A 20,345-nucleotide genomic window follows, 5' to 3' on the forward strand; every position below is an offset into this window, starting at 1 on the left:
AAACCCGACTCAGGGGCAGCTTTGCCCTTTGACCTCTCCACTGATGTTGACCTCCTCACCGCCTTCTCTGACGGAGGAGACCACTTTAACAGTCGTAACAAAATAACACAAACCAGAATGCAAAAAAACAACCCAACCTGCTCACCTTCATTGCCGAGATCCACCCTTGTTCTCCTTCACCTCCTTTGATCCCTCCTGCAGATGGATCTACCACAACAGGGGAAGAACCGAACATCACATCGTCTCACCAGGCTCCATCTCCTCTTCCTACCTCTTCCTCTTCTTCCTCCCCCTCCTCTCCCCATTACTCCTCCCCTCTCCATCTGAATCATCGGTAGATGACCAATCCGGGTCCCCTTCTTGCTACCAGCCCCGTTTACACCCTTACACCAACCGGAAGGCCTCCATTTGGTCCCTCCCCATTAGACAACCGGTCATTATTATGGGGGATTCTAATATTGCCCGCATACCTACATTTAAATTGGACTGTATCCAGGCAGACAGCTATCCAGGAGCGACGCTTAGACATCTCACGGCCATCCTGCTTAGGCTTACGTCCCCTAGACCGGACAAAATTGACAACTGCCTTAGGGTACAGACAGCACTCACCATCATCAAAGACACCCGTCGATTGGTCAGATTAACCAGAGAGAAGTTCCCACAGGCCCGTATTGTTATTCCTCTGCTAACCGGTTCCATCAGGTTATCCACCTGCCAACTTCTGTGTTAAAGCATTTAATACCTTTGTTAGAGATCACATAGAAGACGTGGACTCCCGCTCTGGCTACCTCAACCGATTATCTTTACTCAAATTTCAGACCACTCATGATAACATCCACTGGACTCCGGAGACGGCGAGATCGATGATGAGGGACTGGCTGGACCAACTGGGTTTACAGTTGGGTCGCCAGGCGCAGCGCCGCCCCCCCGGTCTCCCTTTCCAACGTCACTAACCTCTCCACCGTCCAGCTGTCCCCGCTAGAACGCGAGGTCCTCGAACGTGGCCTCGCCTTCATCCCGACACCGTCACTTCCAGACCGCGACCTGTTGAGGCGAGACATGCACACATATCACCGGCGTCTTAAAATTCTGGATTATTCTGATTTTGATCGATTTTTCCCATCTACCGTTTACCATACCGTCTATGTGGGAGCCAGCCATGGAGTCCGTCTCGACACCCATACGCAAACTGATTGACCCCGACCTCCGGTCCTTTCGTGACCTCCGACCCCGACGTCATAAAGGGGAGGGTAATATCAACACCCAACAACAGCAGGCTCTGAAAGATCTAAAATCTCATCAGAGATTATTATTAAGCCGGCAGATAAAGGTGGTCAAATAGTCCTACAGGATCGGACCAATTACGTTTTGGAGGCGACACGTCAACTTCACGACACTACATATTATCGCCCTCTCACACAGCCGATGTACTTGGAGACACAAACGATGGTCAGAACTTTAATTGATCAAATGAAAAAAGAACACCTTAGTACTGCGAAACAAGCCAACTACCTCTACGGCCCGGATCTCCCTCGTGCCAGATCATTTTATCATAAACATAAGGCCCCAGAGAGCTGGACTGTACCATATCTGGTCCCTCGGGTCGTCCCATTGTGAGCGACTGTGGTTCGGATTCTTATCGCCTGGCAGAATTTTTTGATTATTATATAAATCCCCTGTCCCATTCACACCCGAGTTACGTCAAAGATACGTATACATTTGTAAATAAACTGAAACATTTAACCGTCCCCGACGGTTAAATGGGGACGGTTAAATGTTTATTTTCTCTCTATACCAATATCGATACTTCTCTTGGCTTGGAGGCTGTTAAAAAAAAAGCCTTGGAATCATCACCCGTTTACTCGTCCTGATTATTTTATTTTACAATTTTTACAGCTTACCCTTACCCAGAACGATTTTCTGTTTGATAAATCTTTTTTCCTCCAAATAAGCGGTTGCGCTATGGGTAGAAAATATTCACCGGCCTATACAGACATCTATTTGGCTGACTGGGAAGAATCAGCTCTTCTCAAATGCCCGTCACGCCCCCTCCTATATTATCGGTACCTTGATGACATTTTTGGCTTATGGGATAAATCCGAGACAGAATTAAATCACTTTATTCACATTCTTAGTTCACACCACCCCCGTATCACACTTAAACATACTCTTCATCTCCAGCAGGTCCCCTTTTTGGACACCATAGTCTTCTTTACTGAGGTAAAAGATGGTTACAAAACATTAGGCACTAAAGTATATTTCAAAGACACTGACAGACATTCTTTATTATTTAGCAGCAGCTACCATCCCCCACACACTTGTAGTTCTATTATCAAATCCCAACTTATCCGCTTCCATCGTATTTGTTCCCTCCCTCACCATGTAGTGGAGGCCACTAGGACCCTTTTTGAGGCCCTTAGGCCCCGCGGTTACTCCAAACGCTTTCTCCGTACTATCAAGCATGAAGTAGCCGCCCTCTTTCCATCCGACCGGGCCAACTTCTCTGGAAAAAACAAAACATAGATCAGCAATTAATCCCACTCGTCACAACATTCTCTCACTCACTAGGCCCCCTTCACCAAGCCATCAAACAGCATTTCAACGCTGTTAAACTTCGAACCACTCCACTCGCAACCTTTAAAGTCATCATGGCATATCGCCTCAATAAAAATGTAAAAGATATGCTGGTTCATACGGCACTAAATAAGACGCTACGCACAACCCTGGATCCCTACTTCACTCACCTCAAATACATCTTCAACTTGGCAAACTCCCATCTGGCAGACCTTCTCGCTGCTTTCCACCAATGTTGTTTATGCCATCCAATGCAGACAATGTAGAACCATCTATGTGGGCGAAACAGGTGCCACTATAAAACAGAGACTGTACCAACATATATATCATATTCAGAGGGGGACGGTTTCAAAGTTATTGTACGCCCATTTTGCCAAACATGATATTTCCAACTTTTCCCTCTCTGGCCTGGAGACCAATCTAGGTTGGACCCTGGTCCAGAGAAGGGCAGCGGAGAGAAGGTGGATTTTCAGGCTTGATTCTACTGCTCCGTTGGGCTTAAATGAGGGTGGTCCTCGCCCCCTTCGTAACTCATCTGTTTATTATTTATTCCTTCCTTTTAGTTCCAGTCAACATCCAGCCCTTACTATAACTTAACCATAACCCCCTCAGTATCCTCTAACCATAACCCTCCTCTCCTCTCCTAACCATAACCCCCTCCATCTCCTCTCCTACCCATAACCTCCTCCATCTCCTCTCCTAACCATAACCCCTCCATCTCCTCTCCTAACCATAACCCCCTCCATCTCCTCTCCTACCCATAACCCCCTCCATCTCCTCTCCTACCATAACCTCCTCCATCTCCTCTCCTACCCATAACCCTCCATCTCCTCTCCTACCCATAACCTCCTCCATCTCCTCTCCTAACCATAACCTCCTCCATCTCCTCTCCTACCCATAACCCCTCCATCTCCTCTCCTACCCATAACCCCTCCATCTCCTCTCCTAACCATAACCCTCCTCCATCTCCTCTCCTAACCATAACCTCCTCCATCTCCTCTCCTACCCATAACCTCCTCCATCTCCTCTCCTACCATAACCTCCTCCATCTCCTCTCCTACCCATAACCCCCTCCATCTCCTCTCCTACCCATAACCTCCTCCATCTCCTCTCCTAACCCATAACCCCTCCATCTCCTCTCCTAACCATAACCTCCTCCATCTCCTCTCCTACCCATAACCTCCTCCATCTCCTCTCCTACCCATAACCCCCTCCATCTCCTCTCCTAACCATAACCTCCTCCATCTCCTCTCCTACCCATAACCCCTCCATCTCCTCTCCTACCCATAACCCCCTCCTCCATAACCTCCTCTCCTACCCATAACCCCTCCATCTCCTCTCCTACCCATAACCTCCTCCATCTCCTCTCCTAACCATAACCCCTCCATCTCCTCTCCTACCCATAACCCCTCCATCTCCTCTCCTACCCATAACCCCCTCCATCTCCTCTCCTAACCATAACCCCTCCATCTCCTCTCCTACCATAACCCCTCCATCTCCTCTCCTACCCATAACCCCTCCATCTCCTCTCCTACCCATAACCCCTCCATCTCCTCTCCTAACCATAACCTCCTCCATCTCCTCTCCTAACCATAACCCCTCCATCTCCTCTCCTAACCATAACCTCCTCCATCTCCTCTCCTACCCATAACCCCCTCCATCCTCTCCTACCCATAACCTCCTCCATCTCCTCTCCTACCCATAACCTCCTCCATCTCCTCTCCTACCATAACCCCCTCCATCTCCTCTCCTAACCATAACCTTCTCCACCTCCTTCCTAACCATAACCTTTCTTGTCTATATTATAGCTCTTCCCCTTACCCCAACCCTTTATTATTATTATTTTATTATTTTCTTTATCCTTTTTATTATCATTATCTTATTATCTTATTAGCCAAAGTTATTATTTTAATATATTTGCTTGTGCCTGTGCCCTCCGCTCTCTCCCATGTGCCACTTGCTCAACCTAACCCTAACCCTAACCCTACGCAAACATATTCATGGCCGAATGGGAGGTGGCAGCCCTGGCGTCCTGTCCCAAAAAAACGTACACTATTTTAGATTCCTGGATGATATTTGGGGGGTGTGGCCACACTCTAGGGAGGATTTTGACGGCTTTTTAACCATTCTAAACACAACCCGTCCATCACTATTAAATCTACCTTTAGCCCCTCCTCTGTTGACTTCCTAGACACGACCACATTTAAGGGCCCAGAGTTCCCATCCACATCCCGGCTGGACATCAAGGTCTACTTTAAAGACACTGACACACACGCTCTGCTGCACAAGTCCAGCTTTCACCACAGACACACATATGCCGGGCTTGTAAAACACAATTGCTTAGGTTCCATAGGATCTGCTCTAGGCCTGGGGACTTTCAGTCAGCCACCAAGGTACTATTCTCTGCGTTGTCCACCAGAGGGTACTGCAGATCGTTTCTGAGAAAGGCCCTCGGAACGTTCAGAGAAACCAAAGCGGTTGCTGTTGGCCCTCATCTCCCCTTCGTTACCACCTACTCCCCGTCGGCGGTTCGTCTAGTGAGGGAAATTAAAAAAAAAATTCACACATGGTTAGTTCAACCACCCTCCTTAATAACTTTAGCATCATCGCAGCGTTTAGGAAGAACAAGAACCTCCGGGACATCCTTGTCCAGGCTAAACTCCATTCGTCGTCTCGCCCTAGACCGAATGCGCAGGGCCAATTTTTCCGGTACCGACCCTGGGTACGCAATCAAACCACAGACGACGTGTTCCCTACACAGGGACGGGGGAGCCCCCTCTCCAAGAACTGTGTCTATCTAATCTGGTGCGACGTCTGCGGCGCTCAATATGTGGGAGAAACCCAAAACACTTTGCTCACTAGGTTCGCCCAGCACAGGTACAACATTCTGCGAGAGAAGGACACACACCTCCCTCTAGTGCAACACTTTACTATGCACGGCTTGCTCTCACTGTACGCCACGTCGTTACATAGCAACCTTAGGTGGTCTACCGCCAGCAGACGTCAAGTCGAACGCCTCTGGATTCGACGTTTGGGTACCGTACAGTGTTGGGCAAGTTACTTCCAAAATGTAATATATTTCATATTACTAGTTACTTGCATTTGAAAGTAATAAGTTTCTTCACTATATTACCTTCTGTGTAGAGTAATAAGTAATAAGTGACTTATTACTTTCACCAAAATAAACATTCAGGACAAGGCGGAGGGGGGGGGGGCAACATTAAAGTCTAATGAGGTCTATATTGCATCTGCATGTAGTGTGTTCCATGAATGGCTGAATTACAATAATGTTATGATATAGAATAATTAAACAACCAAAACCTTTACACGACATGACACAAACTCTTTTTCTATGCCTCATTTATTAGCTCCTTAGTTACAAAGTGCAGCCACACAAACATTTAACAAAAAAAGTTGCATTTCCATGAAATCAAACATGTTAATAGTTTATACTATTTCAATAATAAAATAAAAGTGCTCTTCAAGAATGACGTCTAACAGCCACCAGACAGGGCATGTTTTGTAATTAAGTATTTTAGAACCTGAGCATATATCCTGCCCTGAAATAGCAGTAAATAGCAGTAATAAAACGGAGCATGAGAACAGCATAAATAAAGAAACACATTCAACATTTCAGTCCCACAGAGACTTTACAAGGAACTTATGCTTAGAGCCTATTAATGTTTTGGTTAGGACCAAACAACAAAGTCTTAATAGACAAAATATACAGCCAAACAAGGGCTGGAGTCTGTGTGGCTCGGATTGTAACCAAGCCCCCAGGAACACTGCATACTTCCGCAATCCACCAGTGCTCAGCGGCCAAGCCTGGTATTGCAGCTGTTTAAGCGGGCTGTGGACGGGTCCCTCAAATCATGGGACCCAGAAGTAGATATCTCCGTTCACTCCAATACAAGTGGGGAACAGGAATGTGTCTCCGCAAAAAATGTCTGGATATCAATCAAAGGCTAATAATTACCTTCATGCCATGTCCTCAAAACGCCACCTCAAGCGTTTTATTAGCCCTTATCTCGCGGGGGAAGAGGGGTGTGCAGTTGAAAGGAGTCGTAGTGAAACAAATGGCATCCGAGAGGGCCTAGTTCAGTGCTCCGTTAACGTGTCCGATTTTTGGACTGGTTCATCTGCTGCTCAATAACTCTCACGGTCCTCTGCTTGCGATCATTGTGATTCATCATGTATTGATCCATTTATTCAAAAGATCCAAAGACAAAGAACAGGTGCATTACGGTATCATTTTATATTGTTGTTGGACCGGAGTGGGGGGGTGGGCACGCATGCGTTCTATATTTCTGCATCCGTACGTCACGGACAAGGCCACGTGTCTTGGCCGCATAACGCGGAAGCAAATCGCTCCTGTATGTTACCCTGCGCCACTGAGCAGTTTGTATAGGAATGAATGGGCGGCCACTTTCCAGTCCGTGGTCCATCCTTTATTATGTCCATGCTTGTAACGCGTTACCGGACTCAGTAACTGTAATAATATTACCGAAATATAGTTAGTAATGCGTTATATTACTCCATTACTGTCTAAATGTAATATATTACGGTAACGCGTTACTTTTGTAACGCATTACACCCAACACTGACGGGGAATGGGTTAACCTAGCGATGGTTAGTGCTTGGCACTTGGTTCTATGAACATCCTTACTGTACCCACAGAGAAATATTGTTGTTTCTCTTTCTCCTGACTAATGGACTTATTGTAAGTCTCTCTGGATAAAAGCGTTTGATAACCGAGGTGAATGGAGACTCCACTGTTGTGACGAGTTGGAGGAAATGTCTCCAGAGGACTGACTCATGGTCCTCCAGGCCACCATTGAGAGGAACGGACTGAAGACTGGGTCCAGGTCAGGGGGCAGGACCCCTTAGGACCTGGGACTGAAGACTGGGACCAGGTCAGGGGTCAGGACCCCTTAGGACCTGGGACTGAAGACTGGGTCCAGGTCAGGACCCCTCAGAGACCTGGGACTGAAGACTGGGTCCAGGTCAGGACCCCTCAGAGACCTGGGACTGAAGACTGGGACCAGGTCAGGGGTCAGGACCCCTTAGGACCTGGGACTGAAGACTGGGTCCAGGTCAGGGAGCAGGACCCCTCAGAAACCTGGGACTGAAGACTGGGTCCAGTTCAGGGGGCAGGACCCCTTAGAGACCTTGGACTGAAGACTGGGTCCAGGTCAGGACCCCTCAGAGACCTGGGACTGAAGACTGGGTCCAGGTCAGGACCCCTCAGAGACCTGGGACTGAAGACTGGGTCCAGGTCAGGGGTCAGGACCCCTTAGAGACCTGGGACTGAAGACTGGGTCCAGGTCAGGACCCCTCAGAGACCTGGGACTGAAGACTGGGTCCAGGTCAGGGGTCATGACCCCTCAGAGTGCTGCTGGGACCCAAGGGGCTGGAGGGACATTCCAGGTGTGCTGCTAGGACAACCAACAGAAAGATCTGGAGAAACGTCTGGTCAGCTTGAAACTGTCAAACTGAAGAAAGGGGAAGAACCATCGGCTGAACACACGAGAACCATCAGTTGGATCCACTGAGTTGTTTATTGCAATTATTCTTCATTAACAATTATAAAAGAAAAATAGTCCCTTACATGTACACAATAAATGCAAGGACTAAAATCATAGAAGAAGTAGGCATTACAAATGATAAACAGGTGTGAACGTATCTTTAATAACTGAACCTGTTCTGCTGCAGTTTGGTTCCGAAGAGAACACAAGGAACCAAGATTCAGTTTAAAGTCATTTACAACATGCAACAATATCCCATAGACCTCTTGTTCTTTCAATAAGGTTCCTTGTTAGGATTATGACAGAAAGTAGGGTATAATAGACCTGAAGACCTTATGTCTGAAAATATGCAAATATTGTGGCATAAAAAACATGTGATTTACCATCAGTGGTATTTAATATACATTTAAAATAACAAATCTAAATCCTCCTTAGCTAACCCTATGGAAGATCTTAAAATTGTCTTAATTTCATGGTTTATCATGCTAAACAGGAGAGAGGGAGTGAGAGAGAGAGAGAGAGAGAGAGAGAGAGAGAGAGAGAGAGAGAGAGAGAGAGAGAGAGAGAGAGAGAGAGAGAGACAACGAGTGAGACAAAGAGATACTATAACTGTCACAGAGACACTGAGTTATCAGTCCTTTCAAGCCACCTTTCAACAGTATGTTGAGGATTTTGATGATATCCAATATGGCCATGAAGAGTGTTATTTCAAGACCCATGTACTAATAGCCTGTTTTCATGTAGGCTAGGCTTTTCGAACCCTTGGAAACTCTGGAGAATCTGGATGGAATTCCCCTCGACGGAGGGGTGGCGAGCTAGTGAACATACCTCCTTACCCAAAGGAGTGGACCGAGATGTGGCGAGGAAGAGAGCGTTCTTCCTTTACCTTCATCATTTGATGAACTTGGCACCTTAGCATGAATAAATTAAACTAAAAACTTGATATACGGTGAAAGCGCTCTGAACCGCCACAAACGACCCTTGACTTTTTGACTTCTGACTCTGACTTGACATTACTCTTTTTATAAATGCATGCTGAAGTGACCGAGCCAAGGAAACTAAAGGAAACAAAGACTGAACTTAAAGAAAACTAAACATTTCCAAGGAATTTATTTTCTTATTTTTATTCCTTCTTATGGACATTTGTTTGACATTTAATGGTGTTTAAAGAGAGTTGTTTCTTACCTAATGTTATGGTCTAAACTGTGAAAATTGTTGATTATTCTTGATTGCACTGAGAATCTATTTTATTTTTTCTTACAAAGTTGAATACAGTCAAATTAAAAGTAACCTATGGCTGCAGTTAATCATTGTGTTGGCACTTTATTATTACCCTCCATACAAACCTAGTCACTAGTCCATATCTGAGTAAACTACTGCCCTAGAGGGTTACACACACACACACACGCACGCACGCACGCACGCACGCACGCACGCACGCACGCACGCACGCACGCACGCACGCACGCACGCACGCACGCACGCACGCACGCACGCACGCACGCACGCACGCACGCACGCACGCACGCACGCACGCACGCACGCACGCACGCACTCACTCACTCACTCACTCACTCACTCACTCACTCACTCACTGACTCACACACACACACACACACACACACACACACACACACACACACTCTCTCTGAATATAGTGAGTACAAAATAACAATAAGTGCCACATAAGTTCCAGGACGTACAACATACAATAAGTGCATACATTAAGTTCCAGGACGACAACATACAATAAGTGCATACATTAAGTTCCAGGACATACAACGTACAATAAGTGCATACATTAAGTTCCAGGACATACAACGTACAATAAGTGCGTACCACGTACAATAACTGCGTACAACGTACAATAAGTGCGTGGCAGTGTAACAGTATTATATAAGTAGTTTCAGTGTCGATACCGATCAATGAATCTGTTCTTCAATGTACAACATGCTCACAAACGTCCCTCCGAGCCCATCGCCCTCCGTGCGAGTCCACCGCCACCCCGGATGTGGAGATCCACTGGATCCTCCCCGGGCTCCTCGTCAGCCACGCGGCCAACACCTCCAGGGCGTTGGTGTTCTCCCAGGGCTCTCTGGGAGTACCGCAGGGCTGCCGTCGGACTGCGGCGTGGACACGGCGTGGACACGCTCGCCATGGAGGTCAACGTGACCAGACACCCAGGACCGGGACGAGGAGAACGACGCAGAGGAAGTCGGCAAAGTCGCCGCGGTCGGCGTCCGGACTCCGGACGAGGATTAAGGTGCGGACCGAGGAGTCGGTGGACGGATCCGGGGACGATCAAGGCGGGACGTCGACACACAAGTGACCCCGAGGGACTCACGGAGCACACACGTGACCCCGAGCGACTCACGGAGCACACACGTGACCCCGAGCGACACACGGAGCACACACGTGACCCCGAGCGCACCAGTCACACACCAGAGCTGGTGCCGTGCAGCACACGACTCAAAGCCCCCAAGGCTCGGCACAAAGCCCCGAGAGGAGAACCATCCCCCCCCCCCCCCCCGATGACCCCGACTGCAGCAGCAGAGCACCACATCTGGACCACAGAGCCGTCTCACTCGCTGGCAGACGGACACAAAGAGCCAGCAGCCGCCGCGCTGTAACCCACGGCAACGAGACCTGTCACAGACGCAGACGTCGGGATAATCACGACACAAGACGCAGCACACCCGCCGCGAGAGAGGGGGGGAGGGAGGCCCAGAGGGGCGGGGGGAGGGAAGGGGGGAGGGAGGCCCAGAGGGGCGGGGGGAGGGAGGCCCAGAGGGGCGGGGCTAGGGGGGAGGGAGGGGGCGCTGCCGCCACTGAGGTCAACTGGGTCGCCAGGGATACGCCAAGCGGTCGGCCGCTCATCACGGAGACGTCAGTGCTGGTACGAGGGAGAAGGGGAGAGGGAGAGAGGGAGGGGGGGAGAGAGGGAGAGGGGGAGAAAGAGAAAGGAGGGAGAGTGAGAGAGGGGGAGATAGGGAGAGAGGGACGGGAGAGAGGGAGAGAGGGAGGGGGGGGAGAGGGAGCGGGGGAGAGAGGGAGCGGGGGAGAGAGGGAGAGAGGAAGGGGGGAGAGAGGGAGAGGGGGAGAAAGAGAAAGGAGGGAGAGTGAGAGAGGGGGAGATAGGGAGAGAGGGACGGGAGAGAGAGGGAGAGAGGGAGGGGGGGGAGAGAGGGAGAGAGGAAGAGGGGGAGAGAGGGAGCGGGGGAGAGAGGGAGAGAGGGAGCGGGGGAGAGAGGGAGAGAGGGAGCGGGGGAGAGAGGGAGCGGGGGAGAGAGGGAGCGGGGGAGAGAGGGAGCGGGGGAGGGAGAGAGGGAGAGAGGAAGAGGGGGAGAGAGGGAGAGAGGGAGGGGGGGAGCAAAGGAAAGAGAGATGGGGGGAGAGAGGGAGGAGAGGGGGGATGGAGGGAGAGGGAGAGTCTCTTATCCTCACTATCTCTGTAGGATCTGCATTATGAGTATTAGCTGAGCTCATAGACACATTGACATTGTACACATTCAGTATTGATTATGTCATAACGATGTTAACCTCTCAAAGTCCAGTCAGAGAAACTGCAGTGTAAATAATCCAACAAATGTGTGTGCTTCTTTGTGTGTGCGTGCATGCATGTACGTTAGAGCATGTGTTTATTGTGTGTGTGCAAGACATTTAAAGAGAGTGCCTTTTAGTTTCCAGCTCCGTTTAAAGGCCACTTTAACATCCCATAAGGGGGGGTGAATGTATGAAATCAGCTTCTACACACACACACAGCATGTGTGTGTGTGTGTGCGCCCTTACCTGAAGTCGTTTCACGGCCGTTGAAGAAACAGGCCATACAAATACTGCCTGTGAGGTCCGAGGCCGCCCCGATCACGGCCCGGCCCCCAGCGGGCGGCCTTCTGCCCCTGACGGGGGACACTCACCGCAGGGGAGGGCTGCTTCTTACTGGAGACTTCATCTCTGCTGCATGTAACAGTGGTCGAGTAGCGCCCAGGCTGCCTCCATCCCCGGGTCACGCATGTGCAGGATCCCTTTAGGGGGTACGCTTTAGTGTGTGTGTGTGTCAAGAGTAGGGTTTAGAGTGTGTGTGTGTGTGTGTGTGTGTTGACGTGTGTCCCGATAGGACTCACTATATTGGTGCACCTAGCCGTTCCAGAATCACTCCAGAATCATGCTGTGACACCATGCTTTCAACAAGGTCACCATATATTGTGTATCTCATATCTTATGATAAAGAAAATTGGTTTCTTTATAACTTATTGTGTATCTCTTATGATAAAGTAAATTGGTTTCTTTATAACTTCTTGTGTATCTCTTATGATAAGGTAAATTGATTACCTTATAACTTCTTTGATGCTTACATATGTTTTATGATAAGGTAAATTGATTACCTTATAACTTCTTTGATGCTTACATATGTTTTATGATAAGGTAAATTGATTACCTTATAACTTCTTTGATGCTTACATATGTTTATGATAAGGTAAATTGATTACCTTATAACTTCTTTAATGCTTACGTATATTTTATGATAAGGTAAATTGTTTACCTTATAACTTCTTTAATGTTTACATATATTTTAGGATAAAGAAAATTGGTTTCTTTATAACTGCTTGTGTGAAAGTAAATTGCTTACTTTAGATTTTCTTATGTGTTAAGATTATGTGCCTTAAAATGTCTTACCATAGGGCTAACTGGTTACATTATATACACTTTTATGTAGTAAATTGAATGCTTAAACATGTCTCCTTGTGGAGAAACATTGGAGGAATACAAAGAAAATGTGTCCCTTTAGACCCCATGATGTATGAACACAACTTCAAGCTCCTTGTGTTGCCCCTCGGGCAAAATAAGGGAAACTCTGGAACGTTTATCAAAGGATCTTTTGTTATCAGGAGAGTAAAACAGGGAAATCTGCAGAGAAATCCCACTCGTTCTTTTTGGTTCTTCTGCTGCTGGTGGTGCCGTGTGTTCTCGCCCTGCTCTTGCTCTTCTGCTTCCAAAAAACAGCGGCCTTCATAGCAATAGATTTTCATCTTAGGGACTCTGACACCGTAGCGCTCGGTTCAGACTCTATTTTCTTTTTAGTTTAGACTTAGAAACCCAACCTTGGCTCCACCCGAGAGGACGTTGGTAACTCAGTTTTAGAAATCCGACCTTGGGCTCCACCCAAGAGGACGTTGGTACTTCCAACCTCAAGGGCCTCTTGAGAGGAAGTTGTATACTTTTAATAGGAAACTTCTTTAGCACTAGCTTAGTCTCAAGCGTGATTAACTCAACAAAGGCAAACTCTCGGGGTCATGCGGGTACTGAGGCACGAGAGTTGCGTCAACGTTAAAACCTGGGCTCTTAGAAACCCAACCTCGGCTCCACCCGAGAGGACGTTGGTACCTAGACTTAGAAACCCAACCTCGGCTCCACCCGAGAGGACGTTGGTACCTAGACTTAGAAACCCAACCTTGGCTCCACCCAAGAGGACGTTGGTACCTAGACTTAGAAACTCAACTTCAGGCTCGTTGGTATTTTTAATAGGCCATTCTTCATCTATTTTCTTCTTCTTTTTACTGTCTTTTCTTTTCAAATCTATACTCAGTTGTAAAAGTAATTTTGTTTATTGGACCTAAGAATAAATCTACCTGACTACATTTGTAGTAGGTAAACTCAATCGTTCGAGTCCTTTTCCCTGTCGACTCCTCGACACAGGCAAAGCCAAACGACGCGCTCTCCCAGCTGATCCCCTCACGGTGAGTGGCGCATTGTACAGGCAATGGTTGATTGTGACTGACGTGTATAGGGGGTGACAAGGCAAAAAGATACATCATCATTTCGTATTAACTATTATTGTTTCGAGAGACTTTGGTCCCGCTAAACGGACGGGTCTGAATTCGTATTAAAGTAAACTGTTGTGAAGGGACTTAACAGAGTGACCTGGGTCGGGCCGGATTAAGACTGAGCCGAGCCGGACCGAGCGCCTCCGTGAAACCGACTCTTCACGGAAACAAGCGGGCTCGACCTAGGTTGGTCCCGGGGAGCGTACGTGCGACACCCAGACTCACAAAAACACACCCCTGCGGAGCGGTGTGTGTGTGTCGTACGCGATCGTTCCCATAAATCACCGCGCGTGCGGTGTCCAACACTCGACAGTGTGTGTGTGTGTGTGTGTGTGTGTGTGTGTGTGTGTGTGTGTGTGTGTGTGTGTGTGTGTGTCTGTCAAGTAGGCTTTAGAGTGTGTGTGTGTGTGTGTGTGTGTGTCAAGAGTAGGCTTTAGTGTGTGTGTGTGTGTGTGTGTGTGTGTGTGTGTGTGTGTGTGTGTGTGTGTGTGTCAAGTAGGCTTTAGAGTGTGTGTTTGTGTGTGTGTCCAGAGTAGGCTTTAGTGTGTGTCAAGACTAGGCTTTAGAGTGAGTGAGTGAGTGAATGAGTGTGTGTATTTGTGTGTGTATCTGTGTCTGTTCAAGCATTTTTGTGTGTGTGCGCTTACATGTTGTAATGTGTGTGTGTGTGTGTGTGTGTGTGTGTGTGTGTGTGTGTGTGTGTGTGTGTGTGTGTGTGTGCATTCGTGTGCGTGCATTCGTGTGCGTGTGTGTGTGTGTGTGCATTCGTGTGCATGCATGCAAACATGTTGTAATGTGTGTGTTGGCTTGTGTGTGTGCAAACATGTTGCAGTGTGAGTGTGTGCACAGACCTGAGCTGCCCCCCGGGACCCTCTCCAGGTGGTGGGGGTTCCGGGGGATGAGAGGGTTGCGTGAGGGTCTACGGACCCCTCACGTCCTCGCGGACCCTCCTTGCGTCCACAGCAAGGGCCTGACGCGCGCCTACCCGATATGTTAACCCTCCGTCGAGGCGACGCAGCAGCGAGGGCTGTGATTGGTCCGCTCACTAAAAGCCGCCGCAGAACCGAAGCAGGTTCACGACTGCCTGGAAGCGTCTGCGGGTTCATCGTTGCGTCGATGTGGAACCATAATCAGCCCTTTAGCCGGTGGCTAATAAGCAATAGCATTGACCCCTCTCATGTAGGGGGCGGACGCAGAGAGACACTCAAAGCCCCGTACCCTGCAGGGCGAAGCACTCCTGGACGGAGAGGGGCGCCCCCAGGGGGGGGGGTCGGCCAGGACCTCCTCCCCTCCGGTCTCCTCCTCCATCATGTGACCACAGCCACAGCCCGACGAATTACAGTTTGCAATTCGTAAACACAGAGAAAGAGAGAGATTTTTCAAAAATACCTTTTTTTTACAATCAATCGAGAGTACAATACATCAGGAAATGTGCTATTTGTTCAGTCTTTACATTTTTTTGGTTTATCCAACAAAATCTTGTGCAAAGTGCAACTCATCATTTTCAACAAAGCAAATAATATTATTGTAACACCGGCGCTGTTTAAAAGCATCTACATCCCCAAACGCCTTATAAAACGTATACTCCAGCCAGACTCTGGCTCTGACGTTACAGAGGAACACAGGAGGGGCCTCATGCCCTGCTCTGCCCTCCACCTTATTTCTCCGGCTGATGTACACGGCCATTTTCGCATCACCTAAGAGATAATTTACTAGCTGCCACTTCAAATATTACTTTTTTTGAATCCAGCACCAAAGATAAAAACTTTTTCAGAAAAAAACACATTCAACAGACTAAAAACCAAAGTTAAAAGAGAAAAAACAGTGAGTCTCGGGCACTCAGTAAAAATATGGAAAACTGTCTCCCATAGGCCACAGAACGGACATGTGTTTGAAACAGCAGGATTTAAAACGAGATAAAAGTATTTGAGGCGATGGCACCATGTAGTACCCTCCACTGGAGGTGGAGGGTACCCCCCCCCAAAACCACCCCCCCCCCAACCAAAACCCAGGGAGGAGGTCCAAGAATAATCTCGGAAAAACATTTGTTGTTCTATTAATAATTTTTCTTAAGGCACTTATGGAAGCATTATTAACTAATACAACGAGAAATCATCGGCTGAACACACGAGAACATTCAGTTGGATCCAATGAGTTGTTTGTTGCAATTATGCTTCATTAACAAATAAGACAGAAAAATAGTCCCTTACATGTACACAATTAACACGAGGACCTAAACAATAGAGGCAGCAGACTTTACAAATCATCAACAGGTGAGCACGTATCTTTAATAACTGAACATGTTCTGCGACCAGCTTGGTTCCCAACAGAACACAAAAAATCAAGATTCAGTTAAAGTCATTTACAACATGCAACATTATCCCATAGACGTCTTGGTTATTATGAATAAAAAATAACATCTGCTATAAATCAAGTCGCAAATCAGGATTATGACAAAAATGATGATATAAGAGCCCTTAAGACTTAAACTGGTGAAGTCTGAAAATATATAAGGTTGACCATCAATAGGTATTTTATGTACATTTCAAATAATAAATGTGCTTATCTAACTATGGGAGATCTTAAACGTTTTGTGGTTTATCATGCTATAATTTAAAGAGGAGAGAGAGAGAGAGAGAGAGAGAGAGAGAGAGAGAGAGGAGAGAGAGAGAGAGAGAGAGAGAGAGGGAGAGGAGAGGGAGAGGAGAGAGAGGAGAGAGAGAGAGAGAGAGGAGAGAGAGAGAGAGAGAGAGAGAGAGAGAGAGAGGAGAGAGGAGAGGGAGAGGGAGAGAGAGAGAGAGCGAGAGAGAGAGAGAGAGAGAGAGAGAGGAGAGAGGGGAGAGGGAGAGGGAGAGGGAGAGGGGGGGGAGAGAGAGAGAGAGAGAGAGAGAGAGAGAGAGAGAGAGAGAGAGAGAGAGAGAGAGGAGAGGGAGAGGGAGAGAGGAGAGAGAGAGAGAGAGAGAGAGAGAGAGAGAGAGAGAGAGAGAGAGAGAGAGAGGGAGAGGGAAGAGGGAGAGGGAGAGGGGGGGAGAGAGAGGGAGAGGGAGAGGGGGGGAGAGAGAGGGAGAGAGAGAGAGAGAGACTATGTGTGTGTGTGTATGTGTGTGTGTATGTGTTTTTTTTTATGTGTGTGTGAACGTGTAGGTGTGTGTGTGTGTGTGTGTGTGTGTGTGTGTGTGTGCCTGTGCGTGTTCGTTTGTGTGCGCGGCGGGGCGAAGGGGGCTGCACCTTTTTTTTTTACTACACTTAGTCTGCACCCCCCCACAGAGGCCCCACAGAGGCCCCACAGAGTGTGGTTGTTTTTTTTTCTACAACCGACACAGAGACGCTGAGGACCGCACTAGGACCCCCCCCCTCCACCCCCCTACCCCCACCCCCGGGAGGAGGTCCTCCTGGGTGAAGGAGGACCAGAAGGTGTGGAGGTGTGTCAGTGTGTCTGAGGACCCTCCTCCACCTGGGGACACTCTGTAGAAGGACAGAGAGCCAGCAGGCCGGTCCAGATACACTCCTACTCTGGTGGAGCCAGCGGGGCGGAGAGGGAGGACTGTCTCTATACCGTTGTACCAGGCATAGTAACCACCATCATAACAATGAAGACTCCAGGACTTGTTGTTCCCTCCAAGCCTGCTGTCACCACCCCTTCCTCTCCTTGTGATTCCTCTGTATGTCACTCCTATACCAACCAGTCCTTCCCTCTCTACCTCCCAGTAACAGCGGCCAGTCAGAGCCTCTCTACCCAACACCTGGGACCAGGAGTCAAATCTGTCTGGGTGATCCGGATACGACTGGTCCTCTCTAACCCACCTCACCTTCCTGTTGTCCTCAGACAGAGAGAGTCGTCTGCCGGCCGTGTTGGGGTCCAGTGTGAGGTCACAGGCATCTGAGGGAGAACCAGACATGATGAGCTACTGAACCGCTCTTCATCATCATCATCATCATCATCATCATCACTAGTACTGTTCTCCTGCGCTCTGTGTACATGAACATAGATATGAACACATGCATACATATACATATGTACACATACATAGATACACACACCTCAACAATACCGTTATGAAAACAACAACGATATTATGAATGTATTAACAACAACGTTATGAATATAATACAACAATGTTTTGAACACATTGTGGTAACCCGGCCCGACACAGCGGCCCTGAAGCCCAGGGGACCGGTGGTGCAGGGGGTCTATCACCCTTCTCCCCCAGAGGGCGCCGGGGACCGCATTGGCGCATTGGCTCAGAGGAAACACCCGCGAGGGAGGCCGATCAGACGCAGGTGAGCGGTATATAAAGGGAGGCGGAGACGGGCTTATGAGACACGTGTGGGTCCAGTGTAGGACCGAGGACCGGACCGAGGACCGGACCGAGGACCGGACCGAGGACCGGACCGGGATACGCTCACAGGACGGACCGCTGCAGCCGAGTCCCGTTCCCGAGGAGGCCGACGGGCCATATGGATGTGAGTGTGCAAGCATGCTACGTGTTTTTTTGGACTACATTTTTTAGTGTAAGGTTATCTTCTCAACCTTATTTTACACGGTGGCACTCATATCTTAAGGGAAAAACATCTGACATGTTTAATTTAGTTTGAATGTAAAATATTTCTTTATATTTGAAGAATATTTTAATATTGAATGTACATTTGACAGCCCTAAATCAAACCAAACAGACACTTACACTTGTGTGGAACTGATCTCAGGTCAGGCACCTTCTTCACCTCCATGTTCAGTGTCTCCTCCAGCTGATCCAGGGCTCTCCTCAAGGTCCCAACGTATGATGGAGGACGGACCTCCACCGTCGTCCAGTCCCTGGTGGGTGGAGGATCCTTCAGGGATCTGAAGGTCTGGAGGAGGTGGAGGTGGTCTTCAGTTTAGGTGAACTGCTTCACCTCTGAGCTTCTATTGGTCAGATCTTTTATTTCCTGCTCCAGCTCTTTGATGAGGCCTTCAGCTTCTTTCTCTGTGGATTTCAGTTTCTCTTGAACCGTTTTGTTGTGATCATCCAGACACTTTTCAACAGAGCGCCTCAGAGCAGTGAGGACCTGCACACCATCGGCTATCTCTCTGTCTGCGTCTGCTTTGCTGTGGTCCACCGTGTCTATGATGTCTTTAATCTTTCGTTGTCTCTCCTTGATCATCTGCTGAAGTTCAGCCTCTATCTTCCCCGGCTGGGCCGTCTTCACTTCATATTCCTCCTTCAGAGGTACAACAGGATGTGACTTGTGGTCTGTCACTGTGCAGAACTGACACACATACACCTGGTCAGTCTGGCAGAAGAGCTCCAGAAGTCGGTCGTGTTTCTTACACATCCTGTCTTCCAGACGGTCTAAAGGCTCGACCAGCTGATGTTTCTTCAGGCCTGCGACTCTCTGATGTGGCTCCAGGTGGGCTTGGCAGTAAGAGATAAGACACACCAGGCAGGACTTCACTGCCTTCAGCTGGGTCCCAGTACAGACGTCACAAGGAACTTCTCCGGGTTCAACGCAAGGCTGCTCTTTGACTCGTACAGAACTTCTAAACTGATCAACCATCCCTGATATGAGGGTATTAACCCGTAAAACAGGTCTTGTGTGGAACAGCTCGTTGCAGACAGGACATTTGTACTGGACCATGTCATCCCAGAACACTGTAATACAGGTTCTGCAGAAGTTGTGTCCACATGGTGTGGTAACTGGGCTGTTGAACACATCCAGACAGATGGAACAGGAGAAGTCCTCCTGAGACCACGATGTCGCAGAGGCCATTCCTAGAAAACTATTGTTAAATAAAGTTTAATCATTTATAATGTATAACAATGGTAAAATAGAGGTCGTAGCCAATCAGTAGTTTTGATTTGAGTAACAGCAGTGAACAGTGACAGGTGAGAGTACTCAACATATACACTAACGATTTCAACCCATACCTGATGATAGTAAAATAGTACCTTTCCTATTGATATGATCAATAAGTTACAGAAATGTATGATGAATCCCGGATCAGAGTGGAGTAAATTACCTGGGTCTTCTCACTGCTGTAATGAAGTGAGCATCACCAAACCTTCCGACTCGGTAACAAGGAAATTATCAGTTGGACCAGTTGACCCTCCTCTCAGACTAACCTCCTATTGGCTGCTGTTCCATGACATCACTGTACAGGTGTCCTGCTGCTCGAGGCGGAACAATGTCACTTCAATCAGGCATCTTGTTGGGCTGGATTGGATTGGGTTCATCTTGGAACAAACTTTACAGGCAGGTATTTAGAAAGGGCCAAGGTAAACACACACACACACACACACACACACACACACACACACACACACACACACACACACACACACACACACACACACACACACACACACACACACACACACACACACACATTGTTAAAGCGATATAAGAGTTTTTGGTTCATTCACTTCGAGAATGCGACTGCTTCCTT

At 48.2% G+C, this 20,345-nt stretch overlaps 1 protein-coding gene and 1 long non-coding RNA gene across 4 annotated transcripts; both read right to left on the reverse strand.

Annotated features, from left to right (window-relative positions):
• Nucleotides 1–1,974: 1,974 nt before the first annotated feature.
• Nucleotides 1,975–6,942, reverse strand: LOC130378359 (uncharacterized). The gene is made up of 4 exons (XR_008894664.1): nt 6,551–6,942; nt 2,745–2,846; nt 2,380–2,503; nt 1,975–2,215 (listed from the first exon to the last, which is right to left on the reverse strand). It is a non-coding gene; the product is annotated as an uncharacterized LOC130378359 (long non-coding RNA).
• A 10,363-nt stretch (nt 6,943–17,305) lies between these two features.
• Nucleotides 17,306–20,034, reverse strand: LOC130378360 (E3 ubiquitin/ISG15 ligase TRIM25-like). Of its 3 annotated transcripts, XM_056585142.1 has the most exons (3): nt 19,849–20,033; nt 18,604–19,671; nt 17,306–17,801 (listed from the first exon to the last, which is right to left on the reverse strand). In XM_056585142.1, the coding sequence occupies exon 2, from the start codon at nt 19,667–19,669 to the stop codon at nt 18,797–18,799; it is 873 nt and encodes a 290-aa protein (XP_056441117.1). In that variant the 5' UTR covers nt 19,670–19,671; nt 19,849–20,033; the 3' UTR covers nt 17,306–17,801; nt 18,604–18,796. The 3 variants fall into 3 exon arrangements, with proteins under 3 accessions (XP_056441117.1, XP_056441116.1, XP_056441118.1); XM_056585141.1 differs by having other exon boundaries at nt 18,604–20,034; XM_056585143.1 differs by lacking the exon at nt 17,306–17,801 and adding an exon at nt 17,914–18,478 and having other exon boundaries at nt 18,604–20,034.
• Nucleotides 20,035–20,345: the final 311 nt, after the last annotated feature.

This window comes from Gadus chalcogrammus, unplaced genomic scaffold (assembly GCF_026213295.1).
Source record: "Gadus chalcogrammus isolate NIFS_2021 unplaced genomic scaffold, NIFS_Gcha_1.0 GACHA073, whole genome shotgun sequence".
NCBI lineage: Eukaryota > Metazoa > Chordata > Actinopteri > Gadiformes > Gadidae > Gadus > Gadus chalcogrammus.